The sequence below is a fragment of the Pygocentrus nattereri genome, chromosome 27, assembly GCF_015220715.1.
Source record: "Pygocentrus nattereri isolate fPygNat1 chromosome 27, fPygNat1.pri, whole genome shotgun sequence".
In the NCBI taxonomy this organism is placed as follows: Eukaryota; Metazoa; Chordata; class Actinopteri; order Characiformes; family Serrasalmidae; genus Pygocentrus; species Pygocentrus nattereri.
The window spans coordinates 28,158,163-28,177,436 of NC_051237.1; the positions used below are offsets into that span (position 1 = coordinate 28,158,163).

Genomic DNA, 19,274 nt, shown 5'->3' on the forward strand with positions numbered 1-19,274 from the left:
CTACATCTTGGTTAATGTTTGTTAGAAAGTCCTCTGTCAACACATTCATGTTTATTATTTTTTCCAGAGGGACTTACACAACTGCTTTGTTGTCCACTCAGAGATCCTAGCCTGTACAGGTAGGTCAAAATGAGTCCAAGAGCTCAGACACGGCCAGAAACGAAAGCCAGTCCTGATACCTAGAAGGAAAGATACAAGATACAGAATTAAGACTCTGGAAAAGTGCAATTAAAAACATTTCAATAAGTGCTGGATTAGTGTTCATCTCCAAGAAATATGATTTGGACAATCCTGTGTGATTTACGCCTGTAATGTCCATTAATGTAGCTGGCCAGGTGGGATATTAACTTTTTTATCCTGCAGTTCCACCTGTCACAGGCCTATTTTTAGTTTTACCAGCCTACTACAGTTAGTACTACCACTACTACTAATAATAATTATAATCATAAGTAACTTATACAGGACTCTTATTGTGACAGCAGTGGCCAGTCAGTTGCAAGGTAGACAGATGTATACATCCACACCAATATGCAATCACTTCTAAGGGTAATTGTAGCATGTCCAATTGGCCTGACTGCATGTCTTTGGGCTGTGGGAGGAAACCCACGAAGACACGGGGAGAACATGCAGACTCCACACAGGAAGGACCCTGGTCTCCCGGCCGGGGAACTGAACCCTGCTTGCTGTGAGGCAGCAGTGCTACCCGCTGCGCCACTGTGCCGCCGTCATTTTCAGCAGAGGATTGAAAAACTTACATAGTGCAGCTTTAATATTAACAGCAGAAATCATGGCAGTGTTGGTCTCCCTGGTCATTTTCATTAATATTCACACTTTGAGTCATAGTTTGGTGATCTAAAGGCCCAACTTGCTCTAAATGCTGTGGTGAGTCAACTTGCAAGGCCAGAGGTCTTTCAAGAGTAAATATCAAAACACAGACAAACACCCCACATACTGAAGCGCAGAGTACGCAGAAAAAGACTGAAAGTGAGGAATTTATTTTGCTGGTCACACGTATTTCCTCGCCTGCGTTGACCATGAAAGGCTCGGCCCACGCGCTCCGAGAAGCTGATGCTGTTTTGCTGAAATATTTAACAGAACTGGAGAGACTCCTACAAGTGTTAGTGAGCAGACAAATGCAATCAGTGTGATCCCTGAGGAAAGGCCAGGGCGTCTCCTCCACATTTCGTCTCCACCCAGCTGTCAGGGCGATGGTGACCCTGCCTGAGACTTAAACTGATCAGCGCTGGGAAATGTAGTTAGCCTTGAGCGTCACTGTTCTCTTCTGAACATAGATTTCTAAATAGGTGCTGTGATTTAATTCAAACTGTGTCCAGAAATTCTGACCTTTACCTCTTACCTTTGCATGGGTACAATCAGATTCCATGGCTGGTAGATACTTTCAGCATCTGTCTTTTTGATTATGTTACATCTGCCTAGTGTTGTTTTCCTGGGGGGCATTTTTCTCTGTTAACCAGATAACCTAAGGCCGAGGGAGAAGAGGCAAGGCACGTTCCTATTGAAACTATACTATTGAAACACTATTTTAGAGTGAAATTCTGCCACTTTTTAAAAAGTTTTTCATAATTCAATCACGAGATGTAAACGAAGTCATTCCGAGTGGTTTGATGTGAGATGGTTCATTTTCGAGAAAGTTACTCAGATTTCTTTACAGTGGTGGTGATAGGAACCAGGGGTCGCCATGACTACAACACAAATATAGCCAATTTTTTTAATATCCAAAACTCCAGTGAACCTACACGAGTCTTCTGAGCTTTATATGGAATGATGATGATGGCAGATACACTATATTTCCAAAAGTTTTCACTCCCCCATCTAAATAACTGAGTTCAGGTGTTCCAGTCACTTCCGTGGCCACAGGTGTGTAAAGCCGAGCCCCTCGGCCTGCAGACTGCTTCTACAGATATTAGTGAAAGAATGGGTCGCTCTCAGGAGCTCAGAGAATTCCAGCGTGGTACCGTGATCGGACGCCACCTGTGCAGCAAGTCCAGTCGGGAAATTTCCTCACTACTAAATATTCCACAGTCCACTGTCAGTGGGATTATAACAAAGTGGAAGCGATTGGGAACGACAGCAACTCAGCCACGAAGTGGTCGGCCACGTAAAATGACAGAGCGGTCAGCGGATGCTGAGGGGCATAGTGTGCAGAGGTCACCGACTTTCTGCAGAGTCAATCACTACAGACCTCCAAACTTCATGTGGCCTTCAGATCAGCTCAAGAACAGCGTAGAGAGCTTCATGGAATGGGTTTCCATGGCCGAGCAGCTGCATCCAAGCCTTACATCACCAAGCGCAATGCAAAGTGTGGAATGCAGTGGAGTAAAGCGCCGCCACTGGACTCTAGAGCAGTGGAGACGTGTTCTCTGGAGTGACCAATCACGCTTCTCCATCTGGAAATCCGATGGACGAGTCTGGGTTTGGCGGTTGCCAGGAGACGGTACTTGTCTGACTGCATTGTGCCGAGTGTAAAGTTTGGTGGAGGGGGGATCATGGTGTGGGGTTGTTTTTCAGGAATTGGGCTCGGCCCCTTAGTTCCAGTGAAAGGAACTCTTAAAGCTTCAGCACCAAGAGATTTTGGACAATTTCACACTCCCAACTTTGTGGGAACAGTTTGGGGACGGCCCCTTCCTGTTCCAACATGACTGCCCACCAGTGTACAAAGCAGGTCCATAAAGACGTGGATGAGCCAGTTTGGTGTGGAAGAAATTGAGTCCTGACCTCAACCCAACAGAACACCTTTGGGATGAATTACAGCAGAGACTGTGAGCCAGTTCTCTGAAAAGAACAACACACAGACATTAATGTCTAAATAGCTGGCAGCACAAGTGAGTCCACCTCACAGTGGACGTGTCCAGATTGTGCTCAGTGTCAATATTTAGTGTGACCAACATTATTATCCAGCACTGCCTGAACCCTCTTGGGCAGGGAATTCACCAGAGCTGCACAGGCTGCTACTGGAATCCTCTTCCACTCCTCCATGATGATGTTAGACACCTTGCGCTCCTCTTCTTTCTGCTTGAGGAAGCCCCACAGGTGCTCAACTAGGTTGAGGTCTGGAGACACACTTGGTCAGTTCATCAACATCAGCAAGGCAGTGGTCATCTTGGAGGTGTGTTTGGGGTCGTTATCGAGTTGGAAAACTGCCATGCAGCAGTTTCCAAAGGGAGGGGATCATGATCTGCTTCAGAAGGTCACAGTACAGGGTGGAATTCATGTTTCTTTCAATGAACCGCAGCTCCACAGTGCCGGCAGCACTCATGAAGCTCCAGACCATGATGCTACCACCACCATGCTTCACTGTAGTCAAGGGACTGTTGTTACAAGTCAAAGAACCTTTTCTTGGTAGTATATAGAACTCCTTTTTGCACAGGGGTAAATAGCCTGCTTGAAATGGTATTAATAATAATAAGGAGAAGCAATAATGACAACAATAGAAAACAACAATAAAATGTATTATTGATATTTAAAAAAAAATTGAAATTAGAAAGCAAAGCACAGAAAGTATAGAGATTATGAAAAGATGCAGAAGGAATGGAGATGTCGCCATCTGCCTCGCTCTTTCTCTCTGTGCTGTCCTTTGATCTGCTCTCCTCGTTGATATGGTTTAGATTGAGCTGAAGTGCTTTCGGGTTGGAGTGGTGGGCCTCTGTGTTGTGAATCGCTCTGCCTCTCTGAGTGATAATAATCATAAGGCCCGCTCTCATGCTCCTTTGAAATGAAAATCAAATGAAAATAACCTGCGCCGGGGTTTTATCAGAGTAATGAGTTTGCTTTGGGCTTGTGCGTGTGTGGCCAAGGTAGTAAGTGGAGGTGAGAGGAGAACAATTGTCCGGAGAGGCCGATCAAAGGGGTCTCCTGCGCGATGCTGCTCGGAGCGCCTTCATACAGACCGCAAAAATTCACAAAAACAAGGTCACATGCTGCGAGCCATGTCCACTAGGCATGGACAACTACTTGGAAAACTGGGTCAAGCGGCCTGTGGTAAAGTGTGTGCTGTTTTCTTACAGTAACACTGTCAGGGCAGGAGAGGCTGGCTGTGCCTGACCCCTCTGAACATCCGCTGACCCCTGCTACATAAAGCCAAACTGTCTCACTGCTGACGTGTAATGCTGGTGGGCAGTTAGAGTTACTTTCAAAGATGCTTTTGTAAATAAATTGTTCACTGAAAACGTTAAGAAAACATCTGAGAACAATTCGGAAAAAGCAAGTCACTTTAGTAACTTGAATTCGGGAACACTGTAGGGACTGTAAATGAGAATTATATCAGTGCCTAGGAATAGGAATCACTTAAATATCTAGGCTTGAGAATCATTTCAGTGACAGGTACTGGGAATTATATCAGTGACTAGGATTGGGAATCATTTCAGTGACCAATATTGGGAATCATGTCAGCGAGTAGGATTGGGAATCACTTCATTGACTAGGATTGCAAATCATATCATTGAGTAGGATTGGGAATCATTTCAGTGTTCAGTATTGGGAGTCTTATCGGTGACTAGGACTGGGAATTATATCAGTGAGTAGGATAAGGGATCATGTCAGTGAGTAGGACTGGGAATCATTTTAGTGATTAGGACTGGGAATGATTTCACCGACTAGAATTGGGAAACATTTCGGTGTCTGGTATTGGGATTCATATCAGTGACTAGGACTGAGAATCATTTCAGTGACTAGGACTGGGAATCATTTCAGTGACTAGGACTGGGAATCATTTCAGTGATTGGTATTGGGAGTCATATCAGTAACTAGGACTGGGAATCATTTCAGTGATTGGTATTGGGAGTCATATCAGTAACTAGGACTGGGAATCATTTCAGTGATTGGTATTGGGAGTCATATCAGTAACTAGGACTGGGAATCATTTCAGTAACTAGGACTGGGAATCAGACCAGAGCTGTGTTTTATAATCATTTTAAAACTTTTTTTAATCCTACAGAAAATTGTTATTGGTCCATGCAAATTGTTACTGCACTGGCTATCGCAGAGAGTTGAGCTGAGCAGGAAGAATCCCTGAAGGAGGTGAATCCGTTCTTTTTTTTTGTTCAGAGAGATTATTTGCTGAAAAAGAGCGACTCATCACTGCTGTGCAGGAGGCGTCGTCTCTCAGAAGTAGTTCAGCGGTGAATGAAGTTGCTCCATCAGCCTCCTGTTCCCCAGCGGACCGACCTAAATCCGGGGGAGGTGAAAGGGTCTCCATTAGTCACTGGAGAAAGCGGGCCAGGCCATTTGTCACTGCCCTGTTAACCCAGTTCCTCTCATGCAGACGTCTTAATTTGGCCTGTGCTGACTGCACACTTTCCCTATCCTTCATTTGACAGTGACGGGGATAAGATGAATGAAATGACCTCTTTAGAATGACTTTGACGGAAACGTCTCCTCGACTGGCTGTGATACAGTCCTGTGCTCAATTTAACAGTGGACTCTCTCGAAGTCAGTGAGCTGCGGATTTAACACCTTTTAAAGGAGTTACAGTGGAGGGAAGGAACTGTAGCTGAGTCACGACATGACCCATCACGTTATTCCCTGCTGTCAGAATGAAATAGTGACATGAGTCAAATAATGATTTGGCCAGATTAGGACTATTTGTGTAATTGCCACTGCCAAGATAATACATAAGGCTTTAAATGTTTTAAAGGGCCATATCATGGAAAACCGAATTTTTCTCACTTTTTTTTTTAATGAAAGATTTGGTGAAGTATGTGAAGCGTATTACCAAAGTTTTAAGACATGCAGTTGACTCCTCACTCCATACAGTCCATATATAGACCTAACCTGTAAAAAACAGCTTGTTTTGAATTCACTGTTTATGTGATGTCATGCAAACCAACACATTATTATACGTATATACACCTAATCAATCTACAGACGTTTAGCTCCGCCCACTCACACAGAGGTTATAGGGACTATTTTAGAGACAATAAAGCGCTCATATCAGTCTTAAAGGCACAGTAACATAAACACCCTGTTTGATCCTATTAGATGAAGAGGGGTTGGAAAATGTATGTTAAATGAATTATGAACCCACGGTATCAATCAAAAGGAAGAATAAGAAAGGATTCTCTTTTCTCACGGCCTTTTTAACACCTGGCAAAGCACAAAACCATAGTTTGTAAATGCTTAAACTTTTTTAACACAGAGGAATGCATTTATTTCCTGAGTACAGAACAGCGTTAAACATTTTAACACCGCTGTTATTTTGGAGCGCTTTCAAACCCGTTATAGGACTTCACAGCAGCACCTCAGTAGCAGAAAGTGTGAAGGTTAAAATATTTGTTTTAGTGCTGATTTGGTGAAAATTTTGGAAGGTCGTGAAACAGTTGGCAGAAATCCTAATTTGCGACAGGAAGAGAAGGAACTGTGCTGGGTCTTTACTGAGAACTCAGTGAGAATGCTCTTCCATTTCAGGCCGCCAGTCAGTACTCCACCAAAATGCTGACCACCAAACGGCACTGCGAGACGCTTTTCCAGCATCATGAGCAGGTGCTGCACTTTATGTCCTGTTCAGTCCGGCATGCTGCCTGTGATTTCATGCACTGAGTGCGGTCAGTGGAGAACACGGCAGGCTGGTCAGGGCTTTCTCTCCACTCTGTCATAGCAGAGCAGCAGAGCAGTGAGCTGACAGCACTGACGTGTTCGTGTGTGTTGTGCTGGTCTGAGTGGATCAGACACAGCAGTGCTGCTGGAGTTTAAACGCCTCAGTGTCGCTGCTGGACTGAGAATAGTCCACCAACCAAAAATATCCAGCCAACAGCGTCCTGTGGGCAGCGTCCTGTCTCCACTGATGGAGGACCAGAGGATGACCAACACAAACTGTGCAGCAGCAGATGAGCTGTCGTCTCTGACTTTACATCTACAAGGTGGACCGACGAGGTAGGAGTGTCTAATAGAGTGGACAGTGAGTGGACACAGTGTTTAAAACCTCCAGCAGCACTGCTGTGTCTGATCCACTCAGACCAGCACAACACACTAACACACCACCATCACGTCAGTGTTACTGCAGTGCTGAGAATGATCCACCACCCAAACAGTACCTGCTCTGTGAGGGTCCATGGGGGTCCTGACCACTGAAGAACAGGGTAACAGAGTATCAGAGAAACAGATGGACTACAGTCTGTAACTGTAGAACTACAGAGTGCAGCTATACGGTCAGTGGAGCTGATAGAGTGGACAGTGAGCGCAGAAACGAGGAGGTGGTCAGGATGTTAGGCCTGACCGGTGTGTATACATTAGATCTCCCTCAGTGCCAACAGGTGATTGACTGTAAGAACACCAGAGTGGATGTTTTGGTGGATGCTTCGCTGTGTTTCTGTAGCTGTAGGGCATTCTGGGTGTAAAATGAGCTGATGTGCTTAAGTGTGGAAAGTCAAGTAGGTGCTGAAAAATGCTTCACAGCGACTGTAAACGACTGGGGTTCTTCTGATTTATGAGCGTCGGTGGACACCTCATCAGTAAAGCCCAAGTTGACTGCATCAACTTGCATTAGAGAGAAAACAACGTTTAATTCTGCAGGACAGCAAATACAGTGAAATGAATACAGTGTAGTTGCCTTCTGACACCTGCAGTGTGTCACGCATCGACCCCTGTCACAAGACCACCTGAACTTCATTTCCCAGAAACCTCAGGAAGATCATGTGACGACACAATTTCCCTCCGACTCGGAAAACTTCATTATCCACAATACTGTGGAGAATCGCATGGCCTCTGAGGAGATCACGAGCTCCTATCAGAGGTCGTGCTCACCTGAATCCCACCTGCTTGCACCTGTGTTTATAGCCCTTAGTCAGGATAGTGTTTAAGCCCGGGCTTTAGTTTAGCTCTTCTCCACGAACACCCCGAGCATTTTTTCCGGGTGTTTTCTGTTCGTTTTTGACCGTTGTTTTGATTTTGACTTTGCCCTGTTGGACTGTTGCCTGCGTTCTGATGAATCGTTACGCAGTGGATTAACTGGTATACTGCCCACTGCTGTGGTCAGCTGTTTTGTGTGTTGGTGGAACAGAGATTAATGAAGGCCATGACAAGACTGTAATGTAGTGGCGTCATGTTTCAGTGTGTGAACAGAGATTCTGTCTCTATCAGCGTGTTAATGCAATTTATCGCACTCAAGAGGCGACAGACGCCCAACACCCTGCTGCAGTTCATCGCCTGTGTGCACCCTGCTGTTCGCCTGTTATTCACCTGCTATTTGTCTGCACTGACCTTGAAAAATGCACTCGACCAATTTCACAGTTTGTAAATGCTAATATGTATTGCTTTTATTTGCATATTCGCAGTCTCATTACTGTGTTTTTATTTAATATTTTATTCCTGTTTTAAGGCCATTATTTCTCTGATTCCTTGCAAATGAGTGTTCTGCAGCTTCAAATAAAGGCTGAGCCGGCTGTGTGGTCTGGTCAGTCCTGCGGAGGGCCTGTGTCCAGCTGCAGGGAGAACGGTTGGTAAGGATGGATTCAGATACAAGGTCCCCCAGCTGTGAGACAAGCACGCCTGCCAGTGCAGTGTCATCTCAGAAAACAGACGCTTGGCATCCGGGAGGAGCTGAGAGTAGAGCTTCTACTCCTCCACATTGAGAGAAGCCAGGTGAGGTGGTTCGGGCGTCTGATCAGGATGCCCCCTGGACGTCTCTTGGTGGGGCACAGCTAACAGGGATGAGACCCCGAGGTCGTCCTAGAACCTGCTGGAGGGATTACATCTCCAAGTTGGCCTGGGAGCGGCTTGGGACTAGATAGAGGAAGTTGCAAGGGACAGGGTCTTCTGGGATTCTCTGCTCTCCCAAATGGTCCTGTGACCCTATCTTGATCAAGCAGTCCTGTGACCCTATCTTGGTCAAGCGGTCCTGTGACCCTATCTTGATCAAGCAGTTATGAATGGATGAATGAATGAATGAATATAGATAACAGTGTGTCGTAGTGTCAGAAACCCCATATTCAAGGCTGTTAGAGATACAGAAGACCTCCGCTCAGTGTGAGGTAAGGATGGACACTTTAGTCAAATTAGAATTTGAAAAAAAGTTGAACCCATCCAGGGAATGAAGGGTCACCCAGTGTCTTACTGTTATTGTGTTGTATTAAACCCATACTCAGGTAACATATCTGTAGTCCACAGTATGTGACATGGCTTTGAATCTACAGCCAATCTAATGATAAGTGGAAAAATTATAACCCTGTTAAGATTAGATTAAATTAACAGACCCTTATCAGTCCCACAACGGGGAAATTTCACCTCTGCATTTAACCCATCCAAGAAGTAAAACACCACATACACACTAGGGGGCAGTGAGCACGCTTGCCCGCAGCGGTGGGCAGCCCTGTCCGCAGCGCCCGGGGAGCAGTTGGGGGTCAGGTGTCTTGCTCAAGGACACCTCAGTCATGAATTGTCGGCTCTGGGGATCAAACCAGCGACCTTCCGGTCACAGGGCCAGCTCCCTAACCTCCAGCCCACGACTGCCCATAGCAGACCGCCCACATTCTATTTCATCTTATAACTTTTAGCTCGAAAACAGTGAGTCACTGCTTTTATGTTGCGCTCTCTTATATGATGTACAGAACTGCGCGAAAGTCCGAGGCACCCAAGCCACATTTTCAAAATCTGTTTATTTGTGTAGTTTGTGTTTATCTGCACAGAAACATGTTAATATTTGAATAAACAAACTTTATATACATTTTTTATTATTTATTTGTATAAAAACAGTGATGTTCTGGATGTGTGTGTGTGTGTTTCACCATCTCCAAGCCGCTCCTCCTCGAGGAAGTCCAGTATTATATGTAGTTATAAAGCAGCTCCTGGTTTGACCAATCAGTGCTCAGTAAATTGAGCTCATGATGTCATTGATGATATTAACGAGTCTCTGTGGCGGCTGTGAAGGTGTCCAGGAAAAAAATGGACCCGAGAAATTCTTGTTACTGTTTATAGTTTTTCTGTTTATCTGAATTATGAATACGACTTTATTCTAATGTATATTGTGATAAACTCACTGCTGAGGGAAACGGGTTAAACATTCGATTAGACGCCTGAAAGAAAGAAACTCTTCAACTCAAAGCTGCTGTAAACTAGTCCTGATTGTCAGCATTGCAGCAGGCAGACTTGCTATAAAGGTTACATCTTTCAGTTTTGTTCAAAGTCATCTAAAGGAGGTAACACTTCACCATACGCTTCTGTTCATACGGCTGTATGACACTTACATAAGCTTGTCATGACAACTGACATAACCCTATATAAATGTTTAAAAATGCTTATTCCAGCAGGCGTCATGTGTCATAAAGGCTACTTTAGCTAACTTTGATCTAAATTGCTAAATTTATAGCAAGTCTGCCTGCTGGAATAAGCATTTATAACAGTTATGTACAGTTATGCCAGTTGTCTTAACAAGCTTATGCAGGTGTCATGTAGCCTTGTGAACAGTACCCTACAGTAAAGTGTTACCAAGCAGCCTTTATGACAGATGACACCTATTGAAATTTGCATTTTATAAACCTTTATGTACGGTTATGTCAGTTGTCATGACAAGCTTATGTAAGTGTCATATAGCCTTATGAACAGAACCCTACATTAAAGTGTTACCAACATTTCTGTGGCTTTCTCTGATGAGGGTAGCCTTGCTTTATTTGGATAGTCTGCTATAGTTCCCTATAGATTCTCTACAGATGTTCAAATTGTTAACAAATCTGTTGAAACTCTAAACAGAGGTGGGGTTAGGGGCAAGATTTGGATCAGGGTTAGGGCTAGGACCAGGGTGGGGGTTGGGTTTAGGTTTTGTGTTGAGGTTATGGTTAGGATTAGGATTAGAGCAGATTTAGAAAGGGATGGTCAATTTAGTAGATATGTAGTTAAATGAAACTTCTGCAAAGCATCTAAAGTGGTCTATGCAAGTAATTTTGTGGTTTGTTCCTCCTCAGACTACTGTTGGTAGGTGCTCACCACTGCTGACCATGGTCAGCACCTACCATGGTTCCATTTCAGAGATGCTCCAACTCAGTCATCTGGCCTTAATGATTTTGCCCCGTCAACATCGATCAGGTCTTCACGCCTGCCCATTTTCCTTCATTGACTACTACAACTGACTGTTCACTTACCATCTGATACAGAGGTCCCTAATAAGCAGACCGTGGTCTGAGTCCGGACCCAGACGCTGTCCTATCTGGACCTGGATGTGTAATTCACAAACCATGGAGAATTATTTCATTTTCGACGGTGTGGTGCTATTTTAATCAGTGTATGATTTCTAGTCATTATGGTATGGCTTCAGCGCCCGGGAAACTCAAATATCACACATGACACTACTCAGCCAATCAGATCTGTCCATTATGATGAGCACTGAGGCTGGACGCCACACAGGGGAGGGACGAGGAGAGAAACAGCAGTCAGAGAAGAAAGTGAGTCAGAGGGAAGTTATTCCACATGACGTGATCTAAAAAGAGGAAACTGACAGTAAATGTTGAAATCTGACCGAACTGGACTTTATTTGATCTGATGGTCAGTAAATGTTGGCGAAATATGACCGAACTGGACTTTATTTGATCTGATGTTCAGTAAATGTTGGTGAAATCTGACCGAACTGGACTTTATTTGATCTGTTGTTCAGTAAATGTTGGTGAAATCTGACCGAACTGGACTTTATTTGATCTGATGTTCAGTAAATGTTGGTGAAATCTGACCGAACTGGACTTTATTTGATCTGATGTTCAGTAAATGTTGTTGAAATCTGACCGAACTGGACTTTATTTGATCTGATGTTCAGTAAATGTTGGTGAAATCTGACCGAACTGGACTTTATTTGATCTGTTGTTCAGTAAATGTTGGTGAAATCTGACCGAACTGGACTTTATTTGATCTGATGTTCAGTAAATGTTGGTGAAATCTGACCGAACTGGACTTTATTTGATCTGTTGTTCAGTAAATGTTGTTGAAATCTGACCGAACTGGACTTTATTTGATCTGATGTTCAGTAAATGTTGTTGAAATCTGACCGAACTGGACTTTATTTGATCTGATGTTCAGTAAATGTTGTTGAAATCTGACCGAACTGGACTTTATTTGATCTGTTGTTCAGTAAATGTTGGTGAAATCTGACCGAACTGGACTTTATTTGATCTGTTGTTCAGTAAATGTTGGTGAAATCTGACCGAACTGGACTTTATTTGATCTGATGTTCAGTAAATGTTGGTGAAATCTGACCGAACTGGACTTTATTTGATCTGATGTTCAGTAAATGTTGTTGAAATCTGACCGAACTGGACTTTATTTGATCTGATGTTTAGTAAATGTTGGTGAAATCTGACCGAACTGGACTTTATTTGATCTGATGTTCAGTAAATGTTGGTGAAATCTGACCGAACTGGACTTTATTTGATCTGATGTTCAGTAAATGTTGGTGAAATCTGACCGAACTGGACTTTATTTGATCCGATGTTCAGTAAATGTTGGTGAAATCTGACCGAACTGGACTTTATTTGATCTGATGTTCAGTAAATGTTGGTGAAATCTGACCGAACTGGACTTTATTTGATCTGATGTTCAGTAAATGGTGTTGAAATCTGACCGAACTGGACTTTATTTGATCTGATGTTCAGTAAATGGTGTTGAAATCTGACCGAACTGGACTTTATTTGATCTGATGTTCAGTAAATGTTGTTGACATCTGACCGAACTGGACTTTATTTGATCTGATGTTCAGTTCTTGACTGTATGAGATGCTGATATTCCTACTCGGCTACTTCAGTAAACAGTATATGGCACTGAACCCTAATGCAAGATGTGTGTTCCAGACCTTCGCATGAGGAAATTTTCTTTAACTGGACCTTATTGACCTGGTGTATAGCATTAAAAGCTCAGTCTGAAGCCCATCTGCCTTTATTTAAATACAGTTTTGTCTTTGTGGCCCATCGCCCACCACAAACGTTGCACGTTGGAGCCCCAGACAAAATGTTTGTGCATCTGTGGTCTAGAGGAATTGCAGAGATGTAAATAAGCAAAAAAAGGTATATAAAAGAGAGGAGATGTTGGGAGTGTAGCATGCGTCATTATATTGGCCTTTGCCCAGACAGTAAACTGATCCCTGGACTGGACATGCGCAATGCCGAGCTGAGTACTGTGGTACACATGGACATTTGCGGAGGATTATTAGACAGTGAGAACCTTACCCTGTTCTCTTTTTTCCCTTTTTCCCTGCATACAGCATCATGTTTCCTTCTCTCTCTTTATTTTGTTCAGTCCTTCCTCGGCCTATTTTTCTCATCTCCTGCATCAGTAATAGGATTATTCCCCCCTTCTCGCTCTTCCTCTCTTCGTTCCCTTGCAGTTTCGCTCTCTGTTGCTCTTGTTTTCTCCTCCTTTCGCTCATTTGCTGCTGAGAGAAGGAGAGAATTCTCCCGGGACGCTGAGAGCTCTCCAGCTCCAGCAGAAGACAAAAACACAAATCCATTTTTGAGCTGACACAAATAGAGTCCTTTGCTATCTTTCTCTCCTCTTTCCCCGTGTTTCTCTCTCTCTTTCGCTCTCTCTTTGTCTCTCTATCTCACTCGCTCACTGTCTTTTCTACTGGAGGTTGTTGAGGTTACTCAGCATGTGTTCAGCTCTTTTATGGCATATATTCGTCATTATTAATGAACCCTGTGGAACGTGCATAATTTAAAGGTGCTAGTCTTTTGATGAGCCTCTTTTCTAAGGGAAACGTAAAAGAACAGAATGATGAAAGCAAAAGCTATTTTTCTCCTGGCAGGACCCCGACTGCGTCCCCTACCTGTCCACGTCATTTGAGTTTCTGTGCTGTTGGTTCTGGTTCACTTCTGATTGGACTGTGCAATAATGCTGGTCATGGTTATGAGTATAATATACTCAGAGTGCTGCAATATGCAAATTAGGGTTGTTATATTTAATTGATTAAACTAAATTATTTGACCAAACCTATCTTACAGGTGATGGACTTCCCAGTGGTCCAGGACCACGTTGAGAATTTGGAATTACTTTCCTTTATCCTGGAAATAAACAAGAGAAAGTTTTGTCATTTAACGCCGCACTATATTGCATTTTATACAACAGTGAGTTCCGGCCACGCGAGCTGATTGGTTGAGAGGCGTTCTAATGCCGCTGTTATTTCACCATAACGTCGCGGGTTTTTCACAAACACTATCACTCCGCTGAGACGCCGTTGCTAAGCAACGACTCTGACAGCTGTAGGAGACGCTCGAGCCGTCTGAACGTTTTTACTTCTTACTTTACCACAAACAGAAAACGGACGCTGTTAAGACCACATCTGACCGACAGCCGATTTGGTCCGACTCTGAAGACGAGACGACACTAAATTCCCAAACTGTCGTCTCCACTGAGCAGCTTTTCAGTCGGCAGCTGTGACAGAAGAACAGCTGAACAACCTGGAATCAGCCAGAAATGAACCCAACACCATTCGCCAAATTCTGACTCGTTAAGGAGCTCTAATTAGGAGGAAGGAGCTGAACATTAAAACATATTAAAGCCGCGTTCACGGCCAGTTTATTCATTTCTTACTGTCTTTATTTAACTGCTGTATTAAAGCAGCAGAGCACTCGAGGAGGGAGTTATCACCAGTAACATCACGGCTGGGATGATCTACGGACACCAGATCACAGCCGGGATGGTATTCCACCATAACCCACTCCCTCTTGTCTTCTGTTGCTTAAGTATTGTATTGTTAGAACCGAAAGAGTGAGGAGAATAAAAACAGGCTAAAATATGTTGAGCGTTTGCTGCTGTTGGTTGTCATTGAAAAAGCTTCAGGTCTCGTCAGGTCGAGAGTTTTTCACACCATGTCATGCATCTTTATGCTTAGCGTCATAAACACAGGCTCAAAAAGGAGGTCTGGCTCAATGTAAAGTCTCAAATGTAAGATCTGGGGACAGGTTGCACTAACAGGGCTCACATCTGGTCATAAAGGTGTTCTACAGAAATGTAGTGGCCTATTACCATTAAGCCAATTCCAATCGGAAAGCAAAAACATTAGGATTTAATCCTGATGGTTTCCTTTTTCAGCGGGGCAGTTTCAGGACTTATCCTGAATACTTGAGTCCACAGCCAGGACTGATTCTGGTCTAGTTTAGGGGAGGGGCCCATTATCGCTGGTTCGCCTTCACACACAAAAATTCCAACCCTGGATCCATTGCACAATTCCACATGGCTGTGTTTACACAGCAGGTAAAAGTGGCCCAAATCCAATCTGTTCTTTATATCTGACACAGAGCAAAAAACACACTGAATCTGACAATTTCAATTCCGATTTGAGACGGAAATCCAATCAGTATCTGATCTGTGATTCAGTCTGAACAGCCAGATTGGGATTCATGCGACTTTTATGTCAGTCCAACTCGACATTCATCATAATTTTACTGCTGAGACTCATGAACATTTAGGCTGTTTCTGTACAAAAAACATTAGAAGCCACTTATCGCAACCGCTCCACGTTCAAAGAGAAGGAAATTTCGATTTAGCTAGAAATGCAGCCGCAGGAGAACGAGGCTGCAGCGTCAAGAAAAAAGTCTGAAAGCAAAGTTTAAAGAATCCGAAGACGGGAGCCTAATAAGTGACCTTCTACACGTTGTGTGCTGTTACATCTTTCCACCAGAGAGGTCTCCAAATCCCCAAAACATGCATAGTGTGGGCTTAAAGCAATGAACATTTATGACCAAGTAAAATGAAGAAGAAATTTTCCTTTCAAACTTGTGTTCATGCAACTGTTCAAGTAGCGCTCTGGCTTAGTGTGCTACAGTATTATACCCCATTCTAGCTCAGTGAAGCTTCACTGCCACAAGTATAGAGGATAAAGACTCAAATCTGAGTGTGAAAGTCAATGCGTTTGTGTGGAGCATTTATCCAAAGCTACACTAGAAGCTAGTGTGTTGCAGAAGATTCGGGGCCTTTTTCGAGTGAATCTCCCTGCATCGAGCAGCCGTAGATCTTCTACATGTGATAAACCCAAACATATGGTGCATGAAACCAAGTGCATCACGGGTGGTTAGAGTGCTCTGGATGAGAGAGACAGAGAGAGAGAGAGAGAGGGTGGGAAAGAGAGAGAGGGTGGGAGAGACACAGAGAGAGAGAGATAGCAGTTGGGGTAGAAGTGTATGGCAGGACTCCTGAACAGAGTGCCTGCATTTTTAATGTGCCCTTTGGTTGTGGGTTTAATCTTGGCATTCAAATTCTGCAATTAGCGGAGAAGGAAGGGGCATTTAAGTTTCACAAAAAAACATTCAGATAAGAAGGGATTCTTCTTTAAAGCTGCTTCGCCTCATTCGGGCTCTTCTTGGACTTGGACGTTTGTTAGAATCTGTCTTTTTGCATGTTGGTCAGTGTGTGTTTGTGTGTGTGTGTGTGTGTCTGTGTCTGTGTCTGTGTGTGTGTGTGTTCGGGGCAGGTTTTCGCTCCGGACTAAACAGTGTCACTGGTGAAAAATGACTCTCTAGCGGTCGAGTCTGCGGTGAGATTAAGGCTATCTCTCATCTCTGAAGTTATCTGTATCAAATAAGAAAAACACAGCAGTGGTGGTAGCAGCCAAAAAAGGTCAGTCACTTCACTGTGAGGTGGTCCTGCAGAACTTCAGCTTCCAGCGAATTTCCCTCCTCCGCTCATTGACTTCCGGCGAAATTTCTCTCCTCAGTCTGTTTCCTGATAGTGAAAACATCTTCGAGAAACAGCTAGGCAATATAGCTGACATTTCCCAGATCTTTGACAGCATAGAATATTATAAGATTATTCAGTATTCAATATTTTATCTTATTATTATTCCACCGGGAGACAAAGTTATCTTCCAATGGATTAAGACACTTTCACTAGATAAAATTACTTAAAAAAAAGGTTAAATCATCTTGTAATATTGTAATAATCTCATAATGAGAAATGTTAGTTTTATTGCCTACATTAAGATGTTTTCATTTATATATTCATATTTCAAAACAGATTTGTTGTCTGTGTTGACGTCCAGTGGAATTTCTTTCTATGGTTCATTTGTTGAATTCCAGTGAAATTTTCCTCCAGCGTTCACTGAATTCCAGTGAAGCTTTCAGAAGCCTGACAGCCTGTGGGTACAGACTGTTCATTAGCCGGGCTGCTCTAGTCTGGATGCTGCGGAAGCTCCTGCCGGATGGCAGGATGGTGAACGGGCTGTGTGCTGGGTGACGCTGTCTTCGGTAATATTTTCGTTAATAAATTCGGTAATACACAGTGTTTTCGTCGTCTCAGAGTTGAGCATATGTATAAATGGTTGGGGAACCCAAGATTAAGCTCAGCGGTGAGTGTTGTTTATATTGAGGTCTCGGTGAATAATCGGTGTATGACCTCTCTCCTACTCCCCCCACAGCCCCAGTCGTTCCCCCTCTCCAGTGGCCTGTGTGGGGCCATGATGCTCAGCAGCTCAGTGGAGGTGCCCAGTCCCGGGGGGATGAGTGTGGCGGCCGCCAGGAACGTGGTGCGCAGCTCCAGCATCAGCGGCGCCATGTACAGTCTGGAGAAAAGCCCCAGCAGCTCAGGGCCCGACACCGCCGGCATAACTGGAAACAAGAAGCGCCGCTCCAGCCTGGGGGCCAAGATGGTGGCCATCGTGGGGCTGTCCCAGTGGAGCAAGAGCACGCTGCAGCTCAACCAGCAAGGTACACGAGAACGTGCTAGATGTTTATTACTGCTGCTGGTGCGATGATGCATGGGGCCGTTGAAGTGACCCTAGGTGGGTCAGTTGGAAGCCTTAGTTGCCAATTGTGAACTGCAAAGCAACAACACGTAGCTGCCACTTAGCTACTCCCTACCAAGCACTACATATACACCCCTTACACAGTGGCAACTGCCTAGCAACACCTTAGCAACTACCTGGGATACCATAACAACAACCTAGTAACACCCTAGCAATCAGCTCAGAGACAATAGTAACATCCTAGCAAAACCTTAGCAACCACCTGAGATACAACAGCAGCTGCCTAGCAACACCCTAGCAACCAGCTCAGAGACTATAGTAGCTTCCTAGCAACACCTTAGCAACCACCTGTGATACCTTAGCAACCACCTACCAGCACCTTATAAATCGCCTGGGATACCATAGCAACCACCCTAGCAACACCTTAGCAACCACCTTGGATACCATAGCAACTGCCTAGCAAATGCCTGTAATGCCATAGCAACCACCTGTAATACCATAGCAACCACCTACCAACACCTTGTCAATTGTCTGGGATACCATAGGAGCCACCCTAGCAATCACCCAGGATACCATATCAACCGCATAGCAACCTCCTAGTAACACCTTAGCAACCGCCTTGGATGCCATAGCAACCGCCCTATCAAACGCCTGTAATGCCATAGCAACTGTCTTTCATGTTGGTCTGAACTCTATGTTCTTTTTCTTGTCCTTGCACTCCGCGCTCCCCTCTCTATCACGCCTGTCACAAGTACGGGTCAGTGTGACTTCTCCACTCACACAGTCGCTGCTGTCACGTCTTCGTCTGTCTCATTATCTCCTCTTTTCACCCTGGTTCTCTTCCTGCTTCTCTCCTTTTCTGCCCCTTCTGTTTTCTCCTCTCACCTTTTAGTTCTTTTAAGATGAGCTTATTTGGTGGTGGAAGTTGCCCTTTTGTGCTTATTTGAGGCAAGTCGGAAACGAATAAAGCACAGCCGTCCATTCATTCTCACTGTTGCTTTATGTTAGACGCTGTAAAGGACGACATTATGAGTATCGTAGCACGTTTGTGGCCCATATTGCACCTGTGGATTCACACTGAGTTTTGTGTCATGTAGGCTTTGAGCGATTACTCCAGCAAAAAGTAATTGTGTAGTGTGGTGTGTCTAAGTTTGAGCTCACTGGGGTAAATTACATGTATTGTTGAATTTCTAAGTGATAATAAGTTCTCTACAGGCAACAAACTTCTAATATTAAGTTTCTATTGATTTGCTGAATTTACCATTAAAAAAAATTGTAAAACATAAAATAAAATATCCCACGACTTTTGCACTGGTCACATTTTGTGTTTTTTTCCTTTTTTCCAACACAACAAATAAACAGTAACTGTGCATTAAAATGTGCAGACGTGTGTCTCTGTAGAGGATGTGTTCACTTATTTACACTAAGAAAATCAACTGCCTAACAACACATTAGCAACCACCTTGGATATCATAGCAACCTTCCTTGCAACCACCTGGAATACCATACCAACCACATAGCAACACCATAGCCACCACCTAGCAACACCTTAGCAACCACCTGGGATACCATAGGAACCACCTAGCTACACCTTAACAACCACATTGGA

At 44.0% G+C, this 19,274-nt stretch overlaps 1 protein-coding gene across 2 annotated transcripts in view; it reads left to right on the plus strand.

Annotated features, from left to right (window-relative positions):
* rims3 (regulating synaptic membrane exocytosis 3) overlaps nt 1–19,274 on the plus strand; it is an 89,201-nt gene that overhangs the window by 2,036 nt on the left and 67,891 nt on the right. The window contains exons 2-3 of one of the 2 annotated variants that reach the window (XM_017687242.2): nt 68–119; nt 17,339–17,627. In XM_017687242.2, the coding sequence (XP_017542731.1) occupies nt 17,378–17,627 (250 nt within the window). In that variant the 5' untranslated portion in view covers nt 68–119; nt 17,339–17,377. The remainder of the gene's footprint in view (nt 1–67; nt 120–17,338; nt 17,628–19,274) is intronic. The other variant, XM_017687241.2, reaches the window with a different exon arrangement.